Source organism: Cloeon dipterum, chromosome 2 (genome assembly GCF_949628265.1).
Source record: "Cloeon dipterum chromosome 2, ieCloDipt1.1, whole genome shotgun sequence".
NCBI lineage: Eukaryota > Metazoa > Arthropoda > Insecta > Ephemeroptera > Baetidae > Cloeon > Cloeon dipterum.
In genome coordinates this window covers 4,087,829-4,109,845 of record NC_088787.1, presented here as the reverse complement: position 1 = coordinate 4,109,845, position 22,017 = coordinate 4,087,829, and the positions used below count along the sequence as shown (strand labels likewise).

Here is a 22,017-nt window from a genome sequence, read left to right as displayed (position 1 = left end):
TGGTATGGTATAGTAACTGGGCATTTTCCCTTCTTGTCCACCCTGCACCCTGTAAAGTCTACTTTGGCCACAGAAGAAAAGACTCTGACCTCGTGATAGGGAGAAGGCGCGCCGGCAGGGCCGACTGCGCCCATTCGGCGGCCCTGCCCCGCGTCGCTGACACAAACAAAGAATTTTAGAAATATTTTATGAAGCAAAAACCAAAATGAGATGATATATTTCAGTATACTGTGTATTTTAACTGTATTTTCTGATATTTTGATCCACCTACGAATATTAAACTGCTTTTGCCTACCTGAGTCTGCAGTCTGCAAACGGCCCTGAAGACGTCACCACAAGCACACACGTCCCACTCACAACTGCAGCACAATGACAAATGTCATAAATGTTGAAGACGATACTCACCTAAATCGCTATCACTTTTATGATCCGCTCCTGCAAATTATTCTTAACAGACGAGAATTAGTCCCAACTGCGTCATTTACAACAGTGCACCGCTTTGCCACACATAAAACCTCTTATTTTATCTACTTTTTCGGGATTAGGATTAATCCTGAAAATACGGTTTGATCATATACTCAAACCTGTCATTCTCTTTAACCATGAAAGGAAGATTAAACTAATTAATAGTAGAGGTCTCAGCTGCGAGATTATTTATGGCGACAGCTGGTGGGATCGGCTATAAGCAGAATTTTTTTCCCTGCGGCGCTAGCTGAAAATATTTTAAACGGGAAGTTTGATAATGCTCAACGGCCCGGAATGAATTTGTCTCCTGCATTTTTTAATTTTTGACCCAATTTCACCGGCGGCTGGTGTAGCTAACAATAAGCCACATCTATTTTAAATTATCTTCTACGCGTAGAAGCCACCTTAAATCTCGCGGCTGGCGGCTGCCCACGTGACCCAAAAATATCCGGCTGGCTGAGACCTCTAATTAATATTCAATTAAAGTATCGCACAAAAATTATTTTCAGCAGCAAAAACGGAGGATGGAGGCTTAAGTCTCTTGGACCTTCTCGTCGCTTTTTTTCTAAACTCACCCACTATGTGAAACGAGAGGAATCATCTCAAGGGGCTGTTATCTGTTATTTAAAAATAAATTTACAAGGCTTTTAGCTCTGCATGAAAATGATATTCACGAATTATTTGAAAATTACCTCCATTTCCCCCATAAATAACAAAGTAATTTTTATGAACAAAAATAGCCAATCGTATATTTTATAGAAGCGCTTGCTGCGCCAACAAGCTGCTCCACGGGCCAGCTCTCTTCGGGCTACAATGTTATTTTGCGTGATATATGTTGAGAAGATCCTCAAAAACACCAGCGGATGTTCACTTATGTATCAAAATGATCCAGGCGGTGCCTTGGAAAAATCGTGAAAAGAGGCTCTTTGATCGATTTCAGGGTGGGTTCTCCTGAAATAGGTCGTCAGGGTAGGTCGGGTGGTAGCGCTCGTTGAGACCTTCCATTTGAGACTTTGTTACTTTCAATCTATTAACCCGTCGAAATATTAGACGGATACGTCGTTTAGGCGCCGCGCCCGTGTGCAATTTGCAGCTCTCCGCGAGACCGAGAGTAATATCCGTATAAGAAGCTCGAAGGATCCAATAATAAGCGTTGACGTGGGCAAATCCGCGTAAAACAGTCCTCAGGTGGCACGACCTGAGGACAGGTGGAGGTAAAAATAAGTCAAATAATGTGCTCGCCGACAGCTATTCAGAAGACTCGTCTTTTTTGGCCTCAATGACGAGTGGCCTGGTTTAGTTTTTTGCTCCGATTTTTCAGTGACAAGAGTGAGAGGAATCAATAAAATTCGAAATAGGCCAAAAGGGAGATTGAAAAGCGCAGGGTGGCGACTGCTTTTAATTGGGCAGCGAGAGAAGCGCGAGAAGGAATGCTGCGGAGACCCGCCGCGTGGTGCACGAGCTCATTTTTTATCACGAAGAGGCGAGCCAGTGTGAAAAGCAGCTCGGCGTGTTCCGCGTCGATCGCTTATCGCTTATTTTTTAAAATTATATTTGTCGCATCTAGAAGAGATGTTGGGTTTTCAAGAGATTTTTAATGCGTTAAATGATTACAGCGCCAGCTATTTTTATTTGTCGAGTTTTCTTATCTTGAACAGAATATTTCTTATTGCCAGGCACAGAAATAACCTGTTTGCTAATAAGGATAAAAATATGCTTCCAGGATTAGGTTTAAAATTTAACTATAATAAATCTAGTTTCAGGGACTTTTTATTCAATGTTTTGTGTAAAAGTTAATACACTTTTAGCATATGGAAAGATTTAAAAATGTCTGGGTTGAAACTGAATTTTGCAGTTTTCATCAGCCTCTCTCTATGCAGTAAGAAATTGTTTAACATTTTGAACGCAGTGTTTCTTTATTTGGAAATGACTACATTTTTTATTCAGCAGAAACATAACCAAACATTTCGTAATGTAATTTATTGATACTGGAAACAAAAATCCTGAGCATATATGTTATCTTTTAATTTTGACAGCTGTATCAAGTTCATTTCCCTAGCATTAAGTTGTGTATTGTTGACACATTTCTTCCTTGTGCGTGCAAATGCGCGCTAAGTGAGGTGCAAGCCTGTTCCTATCATCTAATCAAATTCTGACGCAAAAGAATATCCTGCTTCAAAATCAAAACGCATGAATTATTTAGAATTCTGCTGTGATTGTATAGGATTAATTAAAAGGGTGAATACACCAAGCCTTTTGTTCAGAGGGTGAAAAAGAGAATTTTTTCCTTTTTTTTAATGTTGACCTTTTTCACAGGCGGCTGGCGCAGCTAAGCAAGACTCACGGCGGCTGGGCAGCTGCTCACGTGACCTAAAATGTTCCGACTGGCGCTGCGCTGCGCGCGGGTGGCAAAGACACTTAAAATCACGAAAAAAATTATTTTCAGCAGCCAAAATGAAGGAGGCTGGAGTCTCTCGGACCTTCTTGTTGCTTTATTTTCTAAACACACACCCACTGTAAACAAGAGGATTTTTTTGAGGGGCTGATAAATATAAATAAATTTAAAAGGCGTTTAGTTCTGCACAAAATTGATATTTGCGAATTCTTTGAAATTGACCTACGCATCCTCCATAAATATAAAATAAAGTTTTATGCACTTTCTTTCCCTGGGTTTATTGGAGTAAAATTTATTTTTGATTTGTGACTTCAAGTCCAATTTATTTCATATTCCAAACGTTACATTGCTCGAGTGCCACCAGAGCAGTAGCATTCTAAAAAATAATTCAGTATCAAATTCATGCATGTATCGCAGTGAAACATGTTCACATAATTCTATCCAAAAATAATACAAACTTCAGGTGGCTCACAAACCATTACCAGAGCGGAATGTAGACAACTCAAATAAAAAAAGCAGTTCACAGACAATATTGGTGGGAAAAATTCGTTGAATAAACAGTAGTAAACCTTTAGTTCAAAAGAATCAACTTTGTTTTGATTTCCAGTTTCCAGCCTGGATCATTTAAGAATCTCAAATGCTGATTAAATGAAATTCCATAAACTACAAAAAGCACTCAATGCTTTTGCCTTTCTAGCAAGCTTGAACTCAAATAATAACTCACATTATTTGCAAGAAAATTTGCAGAGAGAAATCAAATTGAATGTAGTTCCAACGGCATGGATGAAGAGTTCAGCCAAACTGTTCTTCCAGTTTGTATCTTGATTGGCCGCACGTCGGTAAACGTCCATGATGGCTTCCCTTTTGCACTCATCAGACTCGAAACTGTGCACTGCTTCAACCAGATTCCTCTTGCAATAATTGAAGCAGAACTTCTCAAGGTCCTAAAATGTCATATTTATTGTTAATTCCAAGACTTTTCCAAGAAAACATTTACTTTGGCTCCACATAAAGTTGCCTCCTCGTAAATGGCAGCTGCATTTTTCACCGACAAATTGGATTTCATGATCTCTTCACACTCCTCCATCAGGCCAGACACTCGATAGAAATGGGCTGCAGCGAAGACTTCTACAAAGAAATAGAATTTGAACAAAGATATAAGATTTAAAGAAGGCCATCATACCAGGAGCCAGTTCTGGTGTGCAATCCATCTCGTCGGTGTAGAAAAACTTGAGGAAAGCGTAGAAGGAGTCGTAGCTGTACCGCTCAATATTTAGCTCCCTATGGAAACAATTTCAAGATTCAAACATATTATATTGCCCAATTTCGCAATTACTTTGCGCAGCTGTCCTTCCAATTTCCTAGGAATAGTTTCTTGAAGACAACACTTTTCATCATCAACACGAATTTGTGCACGTGGATTTTCCTTTCCTCGACAATGAATGTAACATCAGCTGTTTCCTGAAGCGAGATTTAAAAATTGTGGAAATTTTCTAGGAATAAGTGAAATGAGAACTTACAGGATTGTCAAACCCTTTCTGGATGCACTTAATGATTGAGTCCTCCCTGGCATCCTGTTCTTTCATCATCCCTTTCAATTGGCAAGACACTGCAGAAGACGAGGCATCAGAGAAAACTTTGTCCAAAGACGAGCAGGTAGTACGGATTGGTTTCTTGATGGTTATTCCTGTAAATGAAAGAGATTTAATAATATGGCTGGTTATTAATTATTTTAAAACTTACCACTCTGGCTGCCCCACATGTAAACCTGATCATTTTCAGTTATTGCTGCACACGTGTGATCCTCAAAGCGGGAGACATCAATGTCTTTCACCCTGTAGTTAATTTAAAAATTCGAGATTTAGTGCAATTATTATTTTAAAAAATTGTCTCACCTTGCACCCATCTCGCTAGAAATAATGGTTGGGGTCCTGACAAACTCTAAGCCGTTTCCTAACTGGCCATACATGTTTCCTCCCCAGGCGTAAATGGCTCCTTCCTTAGACAAAGCCAGTGTGAAATGGTCTCCACAGACGACACGTGAAATGGAAATCTTATTCAGGCCCTCGACTTCGCAAGGAGTATTTGGAGTTTCCGTTTGAGACAAAGGCAAACCCAGCCTTCCATTCAAGTTGGAACCCCAAGCCAAAATCTGCAACAATGTACATAAAATGCAGAATTGTTTAATTAGTATTTTTACCTCTCCTGAAGCCAAAAGAGCAAAGGAAGAGAGAGCTTGGCATGCAATCGAAGTGACAACTCTCCCCCGAAGTAGTCCACAAATCTTTTGAGGATTCGTCACGAGACCACCCGACAACCCCAGACCTAGTTGGCCATACAGATTTTGACCAAAGGCAAACACCTGCATGATGATTTAAATTAAATAAATATACAAAGTCTGATAAAAAAACAATTACCTGTCTCTCAACTGTCAGGGCCAGTGTGTGATACCTTCCACAGGCAACTCGAACAACATTCCAGTCCAAAGACACCCGAATTTTGGTGGGAACTCTGGTGTAACTTTCCGTCCCTAGTCCAAGTTGGCCATAGCTGTTTTCTCCCCATGAGAAAAGGTTGCCAATCGCCGAAATGGCAAAAATGCTGAATTTGTTGTCAAAGGAGCCGTATTCAAACCCTTTAACATAAATAGAGATACGCATTATTTTCAATCTTCAGATAAATTTTGTGTTCATTTATGTACGTTCAATCTTTTTGCCACACAATTTTTCAATGCGCGCGAACGCCGTCAATTCATCTGTTCCGCCAGTTCCCAGACACCCGTTTTGATTTTTGCCGAGACCAAACACCTCATCATTTTCGAACACAACAATCGTATTTTCTCCGTTTGGACCTGAACAATAATTGTTCCAAGTTAAAAGTGAATTAGGATAAGCGATTCGATGGTACTTTACCAAATACGAATGCTGTACGAATCTTTCGTTCTTTGGAACCAGGATTGGTCCGTTTTCCCGACGATGTGGCCATGTCACAACAGCAATGATGATGCAAGATTTAAAAGCAGACTCCAAAATTTGACTTGCACACACGAGGATCTTCGGGATCTTAAGACATTTAGAGGAGCTGACTGTTCCGAGTTCACGCTAACTCTTTCTAGAAAAATCAAGCACAAATGAATGGGTAGAAGTCAAAGGAGTAAAAATGATTTTGTACATTTTTCCCAACAAAACAAGAAATTTTCTTTTTGAATCAAAACTGTACGTTTAATAATAGCTAAGAATGATTTTTTAAGCTTAAATTACTTATTTTCACTCAATTAAGCTATCTCTTTTTTGAAGTACCTGCTCTCTATCTAGATCCAATGTACACTACACTACTTCAATGTTGCGGAAAGCGAAGCTGACTGCTCACTGCTCAGCCAATAGCCAATCAGCGTTCGTTGCCTCCTCATTTAAATGGTTTGGGCGCGTAGGGATAGGGAATAATAGGCGGAATGGGATTGCAGAAGACGCCGCGCGGAGGTGCGACTGGATGACGACGGCGGCGCGGCACTGTCTGAGGAAGAGGATGCCGTGCTGCATGGTCAGCGCCGCCCGCCGCACCCTCGCGAACTCTGCCGAACCCAAATTTGACAAATTAGACACTAAAAATGATCGTTGACTCACCTTTGACGGCTGAATGACCAGCGCCTGCGGTGCTGACCACCTGCGACCGCCACTCCTCCGCAGGAACAGCTTCGTCTTGCCAACCTGCCACTCGCTACTCGGCACGTCCACCCTCGAGGGGGTTGAGCTGCAGCAAGAGGGTCGCGGCGCGGCGTGAGGAGGCAGGCGAAGCGCAGCACCAGGTAGCATCATCGCGACGTCGCAAACGCAGAGTCCCGGCTCCAAACTGGCATCATCGCGCTCAACTTCAACGTCCCACATGAGGGTCCTGTGATGCAATGCACTGCAAGTCAGGGGTTAGAAAATGTCACTGCGCTGCAATGAGAAAATCTCACCCCGCCGCATGTCACTGCTGAGTGGTGCAAGAAATAGCTCCCACACAATGAATAGTGACGTGCGGTGAGATGAGATTTTCTCAATGCAGCACACTGACATTTTCACACCCCTGACTTGCAGTGTGGGAATTAGGAAACAGCAGGGTCGCACCCACAAGCGTCAAAAACACAGGCGGGCACGACCCTGCTGGAAATTAAGTAGAAAAAGGGAAATTAGGAGAAAATGAAACAGCAGGGTCGCACCCACAAGCGTCAAAAACACAGGCGGGCACGACCCTGCTGGAAATTAAGTAGAAAAAGGGAAATTAAGGAGAAAATGAAACAGCAGGGTCGCACCCACAAGCGTCAAAAACACAGGCGGGCACGACCCTGCTGGAAATTAAGTAGAAAAGGGGATATTAAGGAGAAAATGCAACAGCAGGGTCGCACCCACAAGCGTCAAAAACACAGGCGGGCACGACCCTGCTGGATATTAAGTAGAAAAGGGGAAATTAGGAGAAAATGAAACAGCAGGGTCGCACCCACAAGCGTCAAAAACACAGGCGGGCACGACCCTGCTGGAAATTAAGTAGAAAAGGGGAAATTAAGGAGAAAATGAAACAGCAGGGTCGCACCCACAAGCGTCAAAAACACAGGCGGGCACGACCCTGCTGAGAAAGGAATGAAAAAAGAAATTAGACTCACCCTGAATGTGGCCGTGGTCCTCTATAGTCGCCTGGTGGTCGCTGGTCCCTCAATCACGGCTGCAGACCAGCACAGCGCACGTCCTCTCCCCGTCGCTGCCAGTTAAAGACTAATGAGAGTAGTAAGGAGAGTAGGAGAAGTGAAGCAGCAGCCAGAGTCACCAAAACAGGGGAAGGAGTGGGGGAAAACGTCGCTTGTTCGCTCCCACTCCTTTCCGCGCATGCGCGCTTGTGCAGTCTGGCTCCGCCTCCTTCTTCTGGCTCCGCCTGCGAAATCAGCTCTCTGCGCAACAAAGTCAATATAATTTAAATTATACATGATTAGTTTTTAAATTTATTCGAGACAGCAAAAAACGTGATTAATTTTTTTCCTTAAAATGGGAAATTTAGTTTAAGTTGACAGTGCAGTGGCTGTCCTTCTATTGCGATCACAAAGCACTAATGCGGGATTTTCAATCAATTGTTAATTATACAGCAGCCAAAGAGAGATGGGAAGGGAACCGAATTGTGTTTGCAGGGCGCCGCACGGACGCCTCTGGAAACTATTAATTCTGTTCCGTGTGCTTCATGCTGTTGCCTGTTGACCTCTGATGTCGCAAAATCGAGTCTCTAGACGCATTGGACGCTTCTGATGAAAGTGTAAGATTTCAAATTCTGAAGAACAGAGAGTAGCGTAATAAATGAAATGCCTTTTTTTAAGGGACATTTCCTCTTAAATTCCTTTCCCAATTAATTCCCAGCAGAGGGACCCTGTTTGCGCCCGTGGCGCGAGTGGGAATACCCTGCTGTTAACTTTTCCATTTGCTCTTAAGATTCTTTCCCTATTAATTAAGTTTGAAGCTGTTTGATCTCTGGAAAAACGGACGATTGTACAAAATAAGGATTAATATTGTATTCGCTAATTAATCAATGTAACGTATATTTAACAATTTTTTGAATAAATTTAGAGAAATTTGATAATATTCTGGTGTTTCTTTTGTTTCTCGTCCCGATTAATAGTATCCAAATTAATGAGTGCAATGTCTGGGCATTTGCAGTGTTTGTTGTCGTTCTAAATTTTGGACGCGTGAGACATTCGCCCCACCGACCCACTTGATTCTTTTGGACGCTGCTGGACATATTCTGGAAGCGTTCCCCTTTGTAACGTCACCGCTGGCAGTTTTTAATTTAATTTCCTAGGTGAATATCGTGCGTACAAATTAAAACTCGGATTTATTTAATTAACAATCGTGTAACTTTCAATTTAAAAATGAATTCCTGCATATTTAAAATAAGTTTTCTAGTTGCTGTCCACTTCAAATAAATAAATACAATTTAATCACTTTTAACAATAACATCGGGACACAGAAACGGGACTACGCTTTGTACCCGCGATTTATCAATTAATAATTGGTAAAAGTAAGCCGGCAAATTTTGGGTCACGTTGGCAACGCGTCAAGTGACGCTTTACCCTAAACGTGGGAGCGACCAGACCAGCAACCACATAGGACCGATGAAATTATTTTTTGCTCATTGTCAGCGAGAGTGCTTTGTGGCTTTTGAGCGATCGCGCGAGGGTAAATAACATGGCCAGCGTATGGCCATGTAGCGTAGGTCTACAGCGCATACAGCCCAGCACTCTGCCATCCACGCCTTTTCCATACACTTTAAATGAAACTAACAATAAGAAAAGTTAGGCAACCTGCTTTGCTTTTGCGCAAGGCCGGTTGCATAACTTGAAACAAAGCCGCACGCAATGAATACTACCATGAGTTCTTCTCTTATGGCTTTGATTGCGCATTCTGGTTTTAATCCATAGGTGACCATATTTCACCTGAAATTTTATTTTACTCCAAAATTTTAACTTTGTTGTGGCCTAGTTGGGTCATCTGCCCTATTTTTAATTTAAATTGAAATGAATTGAAATTTTTACTAAAATTATTAAACAATTAACTAAAAATCTCTTTATAAACATTTTCTCATAAATAGGTTAGAGCCGAAGAGAAAATAAATGAAAATAAAATTATGACAGAGAGCTTCCGCTTTGTTTTACAATCGAAAGTGATTCCGCTTTTGAGGCTTTCTGTTGTGGCAACTAAGAACGTGTGTCAGTCGTGCTCTTATCGGCGAGAGAAAAGGATTAAAGACATCAATTTCTCCAAACACATTCTGCGAGTCTGCTCGCGGCGTAAAAAGTGAGTGTTGCTAATTTTCCTAATTTTTAGGCAGGAGCGTTTTTTATCAAATTTTAATAATGGGAAAATATCCTTGTCGGTTAATTGAGCTTTTTAATGTTTTTATGAAGGTTGGAACCTCAGAAAAAAAATAATAATTTGCCATTTAAACTTCCCCGCCTTCATTTTATATCAATGATTTTTAAAGTAAATGCCCCGCTAATAATTAATAATTTTTTAACTCTTTAAACCGTTTTTTATATCGATTTTAAGATATTTTGGTATTGGAGAAGTTATAATAATTAATTTTTTTAACAAAAGCCAACACAATTTTTTACTCCAGCGTATTTGCGCCAAGCTGAAGCGATAAAGTGCTTATCACCGAGTGTGTTTCCGTCTGCTCTGGAGAAAAATTCCCGATTTTATATCGCTCGCATGCAGAGACGGATATTTAAAAACCTCTTTCGTCAGCAACGACCGGTAGCGGTAGACCAGCTGCCCGTGGCTTTCAATCAATAAAATAAATTGTTGGGAGTATAATAGAAAAACATACGCTGCTATATCAATCGACGACTGTTTAATAAACAATTTTGATTTTCTTTTACAGAAAAAAAGGGCCAATATTTCCGGGAATATGGCAATTTAAATCAAAAAGACAATTTGTATCGAATATTGTGTTTACGTTTTAGCGTATATTTTATAATTGACTTGCTAAGAATAAATTCCGCTCTTGCTTATTTGATATTTGAAATAGTGGTCGTTGTTTTTGTGGCTGCATGATAACGTGTTATATCCACGCAAGCGTGGGCCATCCTGCTCTTATCACGAAACGGAAAGGGATTTTATATAAAACAAGAAAAACAGACCGCCAGAAATGCATAACAAATTCTGCGGCCTGCTCGAAAAGTAAGTGGCAAATCGTTTTATTTATTCATTTCAAGGAAAAACGTGTAGGGTCTTGTTTGAAGGCCGTCTTTGACGAAATTTCTGAGCACACCAATCGATTCCTGAGGTTCGAATTAGGTAAATTGGACATTTTTCCCGACCAAAAAGTCCAGTGCAACGAAGAACGTTTTTCCCGCCAAAACAATATGAAGCTATAAACGAGAAGTGCGCATGCGTCAGAGCTGGTTTGAGCACTTGCAAAGAGACCGCCTGTACGAATGACTTGTTTGTCAAATCCAGCCAGCTCTCACGCATGCGCACTTCTCGCAAATACGTTCATATTGTTTTGGCGGGAAAAAAAGTTCGCACGTCGCGCTGCACTTTTTGCTCGGAAAAAGGTCTATATTACCTAATTCGACCCTCAGGAATCGATTGGTGGGCTCAGAAACTTCGTCAAAGACGGTCTTTAAATTTAAAATTTTTCAGACTCCACCAATATGGCGAAATATGGCAAGGGAGGATATGAAGCTAACTATCAGCAATATGCTGTGCAAAAACCTAGCTATGGTAATGAGTCCAGAGCAACCCCAAATTACCATGCCGCAGAAACAACGGAAACAACAACAACAACTGTCAATTCCCCCCAACCAATTCAAACAGCTGACGTCACTCTGATCATAGTGGTCGCTGTGATCGGTACGCTGGTGCTCATTTTGTTCTTGTGCGGCGGCATCGTTTTCTGGCTCGCCCTGAGGCTGAAAATGTCGCAAAAATCGAACAGCAGGCAGAGCAACACCGATTCCCGCGCCATTGTCCCTGCGCAATCCGAGGAGTACGATGACGTCGCGCCCGCGCCACCAGCAGAAATTAACATCTACGAGGAAATTGGAACCACGTTGCACTACGATTACGTGACAAACCCGCCGCAGCCTCCAGAACTCTGCACGAGACCTGTTTTTTCATCTCTTACTGGCATGCCTCCGAATGCGGAAATTTTTTCAGCCGAGTACGACGACGTTGGCCCTGTGGAAAAAGAGCAACATTGTGAATACGTCCAACCTGCTAGACCTTCAAAGGTAGAGACAAACAAAAAGCATTCTGAAGAGGAGCAATACCTGAAAGTCTTGCCATAGGTGATGACCAAATTCAGCAGTCAGTTTTATTTCAATAAAAACCCTCTAAAAATTTTCATTGGGATTTTCTTTAATTTTAATTGTTCCCCAAAAACAGCTGTTAAAATGCTTCGAGTGACAAAAATTATTCTGCTCAATGTTCATAGATGCCTAATCTAAATTATTATTAAAAAATGTTAACAAAATTTAATACGGCAAATGCCCTCCTTTCGGAATAATATTTTTATCTATATAAATTGTTTTTGCCAACGTCAAAGGAAACCACGTCCGTCCAGACGTGTTAATCTCCCGCTCAGAGCCCCGCAGGCCTTCTTATCTGTTAACGGAATGCCGAGTTGTTTGCGAACGACTGGCGTCAACTGAAAACCCCAAAGAAAAATATTTTTAATTTAATTCTCACGTTGACCTCTGCGACAAGGCGATCAGAAGTAGTATACAAGGATTTGAGCCCCCATTCATTACACTCGACCATCCAAGCTCATAAAAATTATTAATCCAAATTATGAACTACCGAGACAATAATATTCATATTTTGCACATTTTTTAATGTTTTTTTTACGGCAAATAACCTTGAAATTCTCCCAGTCTATGTAACAGGCGGTGAAAAAAAAAACAAAATCCAGACGCAAGCGTTCTCTGAAGAGTCTGAAGCGGAGAAATACCTGAAATTCTCACCCAGCGGTGTCGAAATTCAGCATAATTTTGATGATTTTCAAATTTTTGCCTGCAGTTAACTCTAGTTGTTGAGATGCAGCTTAAATAATTAGAGATAAAACTAATATCCAATGCAATTCTTATTCTTTACTTGAGCATAATAAGCAAAATGGAAAAAATGAGATTGCTTTTGTAAGATTTTTATAATTTCCTTTCAAATAAATTTGTGTGGCTTACAATTAGGAATGAAAAGGTTACGAATCTTTGAGCAAAAAGAGCTTACTGAAATGCGACAACAAATCGATTTATTGAGGCTTGATAGTAAAAAATAATAGCGCTGCGGTTTCCTGCCGCCTGCAAATCGAGCAGCTTATGCAACCCGCATCAAAAGTGGCACGCGACACGCGAGTGACGTCAGCGACTATGAATGGCCTGGCGGAGGGGGAAGGCAGGCAGCCGACAGCGCCACTAATGCATGGATGAATGAATGACATTCCCGGCCAGAAGGCCAGAAAGCGTGGCAACTGGCAACACTGCGAGAGAAGGAGCGAACAGTTGGGAGAGAGGAACGCACGGACTTGCAAATTTTCCAAATTTTATTGCTTTTTCATGCATTTTTTTAATGAAACGTTAATCCCGAATTTCCGAACCTATTATTAAATGAGATTTTACTGTCAATAAAACTGTATAGCTGCGCCAAAAATATTTATTTATTCCATTATTCAGCAAATCACTCGCTCCAGATGATTCTGGACCAAATGCTACCGAATTTGAAACAGGTGTAAATATTCAAAAAACGATTGTGTTAATCAATTCACTTACCAGAGTCATCAAACTGTCAAATTAAAATACCTTTAAGTGGAAGAGCGATTACAAATGGACACATCAAACGTAATGCCCTAAAATGTGTTTTTTTTTTTGGAAAAAATTATCGCACAATATCTCCAAAAAATATTACCAAATAAAATTTTATTAGTAAAAGAAACAATTTGAATCTATTTCGAAATCAAACATCTGGTTATTTCATGATTACTACGCATGCGCACTAATCACATTTCCTGGGAAACAGCGGAAGAGGGGGGCGTGACCAAGAGACACGGCAGGCAAGAGTGCACTGCTCGCCGCTCATGGGGGGTGTGGCGCACCGCCTTTGTTGTATTCCCTCGGTTACGCCCCCCTATTCAGCTGTTCCGACGCCGAACATTTCTCGGTTTCACGCACATAATTAAAAATCTAGTATTTTTTTTGTGCTAAAAACTGCGTCATTAGCAGGCGACGGTAGAGACATCTGGCCACACCCAGCGAAAGCAGAGAAGCACAAGCAGTCACGTGACTCAATCCCGCCATCTCATTGGCGAACAGCAGGCACGCACTTTGCACATTGCTGCGAGACGCACTGTTTGAAGGCTTTGAAGCTTGGAGGGAGTGAATGGGAGAAGAAAAAGATGCGAAATGCGAGCGCCTCAAGGCTATAATTGTGTGTGCGTGCCCGCTTTTCATCTAGTGACTGCTCAAACCGCGTGCGTGCTGTTTTGCAGCTACAGTGAGTATAATAATTACTATGTGCGGTGGCTGCGGCCCGGGGAGAAGCGAATCGGAACCACCCCCTTCCCCCGTGAGATCCGTCTCCTCCCTCCAACTGGGAGTCACGCCTTCTTCATCATCCCCCTCGTTCTTCGCTCCACCCCGCGTGCGTCGCAAGAGGGCGAAAAAGCAGATGCAGTACAACACGCAGGTCATCCCCGTCGTGCTGAAAAAGGTGACCACCACCTTCCTGCAGGCCTACCCCACCCGCACCCTTACTGACGGCGAGCTGCAAGGGCTGTTGCCACCTGACTGGTCTCCAACCTGTGTCCGCGATTTTCGACACGTCGGCCTCGTCAGGGTGCAGCCCTCTCCTAGCGACCAGTGCATCATCAACAACCTGAATTTACAAATTGGCGGAATTGTTGTCAAAGGGATGGAAAAGGTGAGACAAAGGGCGATTAAAGTGGAATGATTTTTTTAAATTATATAACTTGAAAATTGTTTCTAAATTTTACCATTTTTGCACAAAATTCGGCTGAAATTTTCAACTAGCCTTTAAATTTTCTTTGGAAAAAATCGAAATACCAAAAATTAAGTTATTTATTGGAAAACCGTCTCAGAAAAAATAATTATTTTATTTTCCTCAGGTGGAGAATCCTTACCTGTACCTGCAGTACCAGCTGAAACTGATAGAAAGCGAGGGGAGCAAGGAGTTTTTGCTTTTCCACGCCACCAGCTACGAAAAGGTTTTGTCCATCGTGAAGGAAAACTTCAACTGGCGGCTGGCGGGAAGCCGCGTTGGCCACCGGCACGGCCTCGGCGTCTACTTCTCGAGCAGTCCAACCTTCTGCCTCAGGTTCGCCAAGCAGGGCCGTTGTCGGTGCTTCCTGGTGGCAAGGGTGCCGGTCGGCGGCGTCTCGACTGGCAGCCGCGACACCCGGCTGCCCGGCCCCTGCGCCGACGCCACCGGAGACGGCAGAAACACCATCGTCAAGTACCACGACCACGAGTTCTATCCCCAATATGTCATTCACATCTGATGAATTTTTACGTGAGGCTGCAGTTTAAAGAGACTTGGACTTGAATTTGTCTTATTTACGGGATTTGTGTTCGTAAAAAATTGCAGCGGCCAATATATATACTATATTGGCCGCTGCAAAATAAAATTAGATAAAACGAAATTTTTGTGTACCCTCAAAAAGAGAAGATTGGCAACATACTGAATAAAAACACCAAAAATATACTTCATTTAATTTTTTATGCGCAATCTGCTCTTCTCCAGAATGCTATTTTGGAAGGAAATGTCCATTTGAGGATTTATGCTTGGTGTTTTACTCGCCGAGTCAGCGCGAAAGACGAGAGCACGCCAGGCACGGCTTCGCAGAACATGCAGTTCACATTACTTTTGAATCTCTTTTTTTAAATATACGCAATATAAGTCGTTAACCAGATTTTTGCATCGAATGCAGGAACAATTTTAATTATTATCGGGGGTTATTCAGATAATTTATTTCCAAAACATGATAAATATTCAATGGTTTAACGATTAATTTGAGGCTTCAAGTTTGCAGCGCTGAAAATGGAAACACGCTCTCTGCTGGCGCATTTCATCAGTTTTGAGAAAAAAATAGTTATTGAATTGAAAAGCGAGTGAAATTATTTATTTTAAATTAATTGCACATTAAGTTTCAAGCCTCGTCTTTGAAATAATTAATAAATTTGACATTTTAGGACCTCGAGAAGTTCTGCTTCAATTATTGCAAGAGGAATCTGGTTGAAGCAGTGCACAGTTTCGAGTCAAGAGGGAAGCCATCATGGACGTTTACCGACGTGTGGCCAACCAAGATAGAAACTGGAAAAACAGTTTGGCTGAACTCTTCATCCATGCTGTTGGTTTGACAGTTAATATGATTTTTGTTTGTAAATTTTATAACAAATAATTGTAATCATTTTTAGAGTTGAAGCTTACTTAGAAAGGTAAAAGCAGAGATATAGTGTACTTTAAAAATTAAAATTGGATGCATATATAGAACAAAATTCTTCAAATTCTATATTCCCAAAAAATAGAAGAATGGCAAAAATACTGAAAAATGAACTTTGCTTGATTTTTTGTACTGGCTATTTTGGAGGAAAATGATGACGTGAGATTTTGCTTGGTGCTTTACCCGCCGATCGAGTCGGTGTGAAAGACGAGAGAGAGCAAAGCGTCGAGTTGCGCGGCAAGCAGCCGGCCTCGCACAGCTTGCATTTCACACTACTCAATGAATCTCTTTTTACAACTCGAAATCACTCTTCTGGGGTTTCATTAATTCGATAATTTATTTAGTTTTTTGTTTAAATAAATATGCACTTTTATTCGGTCTTTCCTATTTTCCATCTGCTTCTTTGGATTTTTTTGTAACATGCTCCGCTTCAATTTTCCACCCCTTCCTTTATATATCTAACATTTTTATTTCTTTTTACTCTTCTAAAAAAGTAATTTTTTGTTAAAATTAAGAGCTTCTGAACACTTTTCCTGATGGCAAACAATTAATTAATCAGCTCTTTGCAACGAAATTGTTTGCAAAATCATTACGCTTGCCGGTCTCTGTGCTGACTGCCTTCTCGCTTTCATTAAGAGTACGCTGTTTCGGCCGAAGCGCGCTCACACTGCCCCAGACTTCGTCATAAAAACACAATATTTCCTCGCATCGCCGCGCACGCATTAATTGCGACACGCGACACACACTATTTCTCATTCATTCTCCGCTCTTTCTGCTTTGATATTTATTTTCCTCACAGGTCCCCATGAAAATATAGTTTTTTAGAAACAGAAAAGAGACAAAAAAACGAGGTAGGTTTCGAGATCGAGACTCAAAATAACTCTTCATTTAAAAAACCGAGAGTGAGTCAAGACCAAAGACTTTTGACATATTACTTTTTTTTTTGAGCAAGAAAATTAATTCAATTAATTATTACGATAATTCAAGGGAAGCTATTTTTATGAAATTAATGAACTCAAACGTTGCTCAGTAACTCCCAAATTATTTAATTTCTCAATACGATTGGGTAAAAATTAATAAGTGTAATAGTCAGTAATAAAATGCAATAATCAACCTTGTAGCTGAGCTTACAAAGTTACGAGCCCGTCATTCTCATTTAGTGAGTGAACCAGGGAAGAAGCAGCACTTCCTCAGAAATAAATCGAGCTCACAGCCAGCAAACCACGCAAATCAACCTTTTTTAGATTAATTGCGGTCCGTTTTGGTGAGTAATTATGTTTGCTATCTCAATTTCTGTATTTTAGATGTCTTTATAATTGCTGCAATAAATCCAATTTAAAATTAAAAATGCTCTTGCTTCCAAGAATAAACTGCAGCTATATAAATTACAGCTTCATGACCAACTGCATTATTATTTAAATTATAAAATGGCTTTGAAGTTCTTGGTGTTCTCATTGCTATAATCTCAAAATATCTCTTTTTGCGTTAGGAAAAATACTTCGGCGTGATGTCGTCGAACTGCCTGAATAAATGGAAATTATTTGTGTTGCTGAGTAAGGAGGTGAAGCAGAACATCCGCCTTGCCATCGTTTTCGGTAATTACTTTTTATGAGAATTCGTAATAGTGTGAAATATATTTCAAAATGAATCTAGTGGTGTGATAACTCCTTGCGCAACCATTAAATAATATTTCAAATTATTAACTAAGCGTTTAATATATTTCCGACTTTCGCTGTCTTAATTTAATTTCTCGTCATTGTCGAAATTTTCAGGAAGGAATGCAATTTTCGTAATGAGAGATGACGATGTTTACGGATTCGGCATCAACGCAAACGGATGCCTCGGCATTGGAGACACGCAGCCTCACACAAAGCCGGAGAAAATCCAAATTCTCTGCGGACAAAATGTCATAGGTACATATCGAAGAAAATCTATTAATTCGTGATTTTATTGGAATTCATAATATTATCAGGTCTGGAGCATGGAGGCTTCAAAACAAAGTTCTCAGTTTTCGCAATTTGCTCGTCTGGCACTCTTTTCGCGTGGGGCAAAAACGAAAGGGGCGAGCTCGGACTGGGGACAAAGGAGTACACGATGGTTCCGACCAAGGTAGAAGGGGATTTGGAGGGGAAAAGAGTTGTCCAGGTCGCCTGTGGAAAGAGTCATACCCTGGTCTTAACTTCAGATGGAGAGGTTCGATTAATTTTTTAATAATTTAAAACTTCTGAGTTATTTACTTAAATAAAGGTCTTCGCTTTTGGCTCCAATGACTACGGACAACTAGGCCTCGGAAACACAGTGGACACGTCACATCCGAAAAAAGTGAATGGACTTTTAGCTGGAAGATTTGTCACCGCGGTCGCGTGTGGCTTCGTCATGTCCTTCGCCCTTCTCGACACAGGAGAGGTAAAATCTGAAAATCAAAGCCCTGTTTAATTATTTGGCAAGGGCCGTGACACTTGGTGACGTCACAATATGGCCGCTATCTATTCTCATTGCTCGCTAAATGACTAATGCAGTGACCGACTTAAAAAATTCCAACGGTTCTTCGATTATTTTCTTTGAAGACTGCCTTTGACGTAGTTTCTGAGCTCACCAATCGATTCCTGAGGGTCGAATTAGGTGAATTGGATATTTTTTCCGACCAAAAAGCGCAGCGCGAAATGCGAACGTTGTTCCCGCCAAAACAATTTGAACTTATTTGCGAGAACTGCTCATGCGTCAGAGCTGGCTGGATCTGCCAAAGAAGTCATTCGTACAGGCAGTCTCTCTGCAAGTGCTCAAACCAGCTCTGACGCATGCGCACTTCTCACAAATACGTTCTCATATCGTTTTGGCGGGAAAAAAGTCTTGCTGCACCTTTTGGACGGAAAAAATATCCATTTTACCTAATTCGACCCTCAGGAATCGATTGGTGTGCTCAGAAACTTCGCCAAAGGCATTCTTTAAATGGTTTTTCTCGGTTCATTATCATCATATTAATAAAAAAAATCATATTATATAGGTAATCACTTGGGGCAAGGCTCAAATCGGTGAAGTGGACAGCACGCAAGCACTGTTCCCCAATCCAAGAATCGCGCCTGGCTCGGAGGGCGTCTTATTTTCCAAAATTGTTTGCGGCCCAACGCACGCCCTTCTTCTGTCTCGCGAAGGAGAGGTTCGCACCTGGGGATACAACACGACTGACCAGCTGGTCGAGCAGAGGCTAGGTCCTGCGATCCATGTTTTTAAAGATATGGGCAGGTACATGATCAGAATTATTACCAATCACGATGTAGAACAAATAAAAATAATTTTGTTTTAGGGTTACGGACATTGCCGCGAGCCAAAACCCTGAGATTCATCACTCTTCCGCTGCAATCAACGAAAACGGGCAGGTTTTCCGATTCAATGTTTGGGGAGCTCTTACAAGTAAGAGATAATTAAATATTTTAACTAACTGTTAAATTAAATTGAATCAAATCGCAGGCTTGACAAGCGAAACCCCAGAACTCACCTCTTTTTCGACGCTGGACGAGGTTTTCGCTGCTACAGAGCCAGAAGCTACGGCCCGACCTTTGAGACCGAAATTCGACTCGATCAATTCCACTGCAGAACGATTCTTTGAAGATCCGGTAATTATCCCTAGATTCCTGAGGGTCGAAATAGGTTGGGTAAATAATTTTAGTGTTTAGGGACCTGCGAGCCGAGGTGCAAAGCAAAACGCACGTTACTTTGGCGCGCTTTTGGTCGCTAACTCTGACGTCACAGCTGTCAATGCCAAGCCCGAAGCATTGCTGTGACGTCAGAGAGGTGACGCCTTTGGACTTGGACAGCAGTAACCAAAAGGTTCAAGCGTGCGCGCGCCAAAGCAACGTGTTCACTTAAGTTTGGTCAGAAAAATTATTTAACCCACCTGTTCGATTGAAAATGGAGTTTGATTGTTTTTTTGCAAATTAAATCTGCAGGAAACATGCAACTTCACGTTCATCGTCGAAGGCAAGAAAATCCACGTTCACAAACTCATTCTGGTGATGCGAAGCACCGTCTTCAGAGCAATTTTTTACGGGAAATATTTCAAGGATAGTAGCGTACGGTATGTAATAAAATATAGATAATTATTTTTAAACGATAATAAATATAATTTTTAATAGGGAGCTAACCATTGAGGGTAGCAGCTACGAGGCGTTCCACGCTTTTCTGAAATATTTCTACACAAATGAGATTAATCTCAATGATGACATAATTACCAGTAAAAAAGATTAATTTTAAAAATTCTCCAATTATTATTTTATCAAATTTAGGTCTGATCGGGCTTTCTTGCTTCTTTCTGGTGGCTGATATTCAAGAAGCGTGCATCAAGTACACCAAACAAAATCTGAATATGGAAAACGTAGCTGTTTTTCATGAAGTGGCGCGTTTTCATAAATTTGAGGTACATATATATTTTTTATTTAATTTTAAACCTCAAAGTGAGCTTTAAATAATTTTAGGAACTGGAGGACACCATTTTCGACTTTTTCCTGGACCACGAGGCTGAGGTTAAAAGCGCCTTCTTCTCCAAAACATTGAAAGAAAATGATGAAAGAGTTTTCAGCGATCGTTCTTTTAGAAGAGAGATCCTCAAAAAGGTGATTGCATCACAGACTCCAACGAGCAGCGGAAAACGATGTCCGTTACGTCGATTTATTCAGAATCATCTGACTTTTTAAATATGTATAGGAAAAATAAAAGATCACTTTTAATTTAAAATAAATACCGTATAATTGTATTGATAAAAATAACACCAAATTTGGTAAAAATTAAAATTTTGAATAATTAAACTAGATTTGACTTTGCTTTTCTGAAAATGTACCATGAAATAGAGAAATTTCGAAAGTAAAATGAAGAAATGTGGATTTTAATTTCTTATTGGTTAATTTTCCGTCATAGCTAATTTTTCTAAACGTCAATGAGACAATTATGGCAATATTTTTAATAATTTTTGCTTCAAGATGACACAATTTTTAAATTGTACTACTTCATAGTTACCTATGACTGTTGAAAGTTTCTCGCAATCAATTAGTTGTTTCTACAAAGTTAATGATGAAAGTGTTGTGTAATACAAGAGTAGATATTTTGCAATTAATAATTAAATCATAAAAGTAGAGGGTCATTTTATTATTACGAGACGTGCTTTTAGTTCGCTAGAGCTTGTGCTGGCTGTCGGTACATTTTTTCTGAGCAATTTGGTAAGTAAAATTAAACTTAACATAAATTAAATTTCTATCTCTATTTTTTTTTCATTTACAATTCAAGCATTTTTGCTTATTCTCCCTATTTTACTTTATTCTAGAATTGGAAATTTAAGTTTGATATATCCTGATTAAAATAAAATTAATTAAAATAAAATAAATTAGTTTCTTCTCAAGTTGTTTCGCTTTGGAAAAATTAAACGCTTCAAATGAACTATTTCTGGCCTTCAGTTCAATAAATTAAATTATTTGGACTTCGAAAGGGTTCAAGAATCTCAAGAAACTTATGAAAAAGTTGTTTTAAAAAAAGAATTAATTGGTAAAAAATTTAGAAACATTATTTTCGACTCTAAAGCAAATGATATTCCAATTCTATACTGCATTCCTTTTCCTAAAGCTAAATGTTTTTATTTTCCAACAGAGAGAGCTTATACCAAGTGCTAAAAATTGAAACAATGTCGGATATAAGTTGCTTGGACAAGTGGCCAGAATTACGGCGACTCAACAATAAGTCGTCTATCAGTCTTGCAATCGTTTTAAGTAAGTGTGTGTCAATGTCAGTAAACCTTGAGAAATGATCCAGCATTAAATTTTGAACGATTTCTCAAGCATATGAATTAATTGCATTAGAAAATTTAGATTATTAAATCGTATTTCAGGATGCCAAGAACATGTGATGAATGTGAATGTGATTTACGTGACGAAAGACGACAAAGTTTATGGTTATGGCGTAAACCAATATGGATGCTTGGGCACAGGAAATGATTTGCCAATAAGGAAGCCGGAAAAAATCAAAGCCTTGTGCGGACAGAAAATAACAAGTATATTTAATAGATTGTATATTTAATTTACTTCATACTCTTTTAAAATTTAAATTAAAGGCATCGAATGTGAAGGAAAGTCTTGCTTCCCGTCCTTTTTCGCTCTTACGTCGTTTGGCTCGGTTTTCACCTGGGGAAATAATGCTAG

At 40.2% G+C, this 22,017-nt stretch overlaps 3 protein-coding genes across 3 annotated transcripts; 2 read left to right on the top strand and 1 right to left on the bottom strand.

Moving 5' to 3' along the window:
- Positions 1-3,168: 3,168 nt before the first annotated feature.
- LOC135936506 (RCC1 and BTB domain-containing protein 1-like) lies at positions 3,169-5,985 on the bottom strand. Its single transcript, XM_065479336.1, has 11 exons — positions 5,773-5,985; positions 5,562-5,711; positions 5,278-5,495; positions 5,061-5,222; positions 4,756-5,012; positions 4,604-4,695; positions 4,381-4,547; positions 4,197-4,321; positions 4,044-4,141; positions 3,858-3,988; positions 3,169-3,804 (listed from the first exon to the last, which is right to left on the bottom strand). The coding sequence occupies exons 1-11, from the start codon at positions 5,843-5,845 to the stop codon at positions 3,586-3,588; spliced, it is 1,692 nt and encodes a 563-aa protein (XP_065335408.1). The 5' UTR covers positions 5,846-5,985; the 3' UTR covers positions 3,169-3,585.
- Positions 5,986-13,704: 7,719 nt separating this feature from the next.
- Positions 13,705-15,086, top strand: LOC135936901 (protein mono-ADP-ribosyltransferase PARP12-like). Its single transcript, XM_065479906.1, has 2 exons — positions 13,705-14,295; positions 14,501-15,086. The coding sequence occupies exons 1-2, from the start codon at positions 13,888-13,890 to the stop codon at positions 14,891-14,893; spliced, it is 801 nt and encodes a 266-aa protein (XP_065335978.1). The 5' UTR covers positions 13,705-13,887; the 3' UTR covers positions 14,894-15,086.
- A 2,147-nt stretch (positions 15,087-17,233) lies between these two features.
- Positions 17,234-20,530, top strand: LOC135936658 (RCC1 and BTB domain-containing protein 1-like). Its single transcript, XM_065479544.1, has 11 exons — positions 17,234-17,430; positions 17,608-17,748; positions 17,808-18,028; positions 18,083-18,241; positions 18,840-19,078; positions 19,140-19,246; positions 19,304-19,449; positions 19,783-19,910; positions 19,969-20,066; positions 20,119-20,249; positions 20,308-20,530. Exons 1-11 carry the CDS (start codon positions 17,343-17,345, stop codon positions 20,524-20,526), a joined length of 1,677 nt encoding a protein of 558 aa, XP_065335616.1. The 5' UTR covers positions 17,234-17,342; the 3' UTR covers positions 20,527-20,530.
- Positions 20,531-22,017: the final 1,487 nt, after the last annotated feature.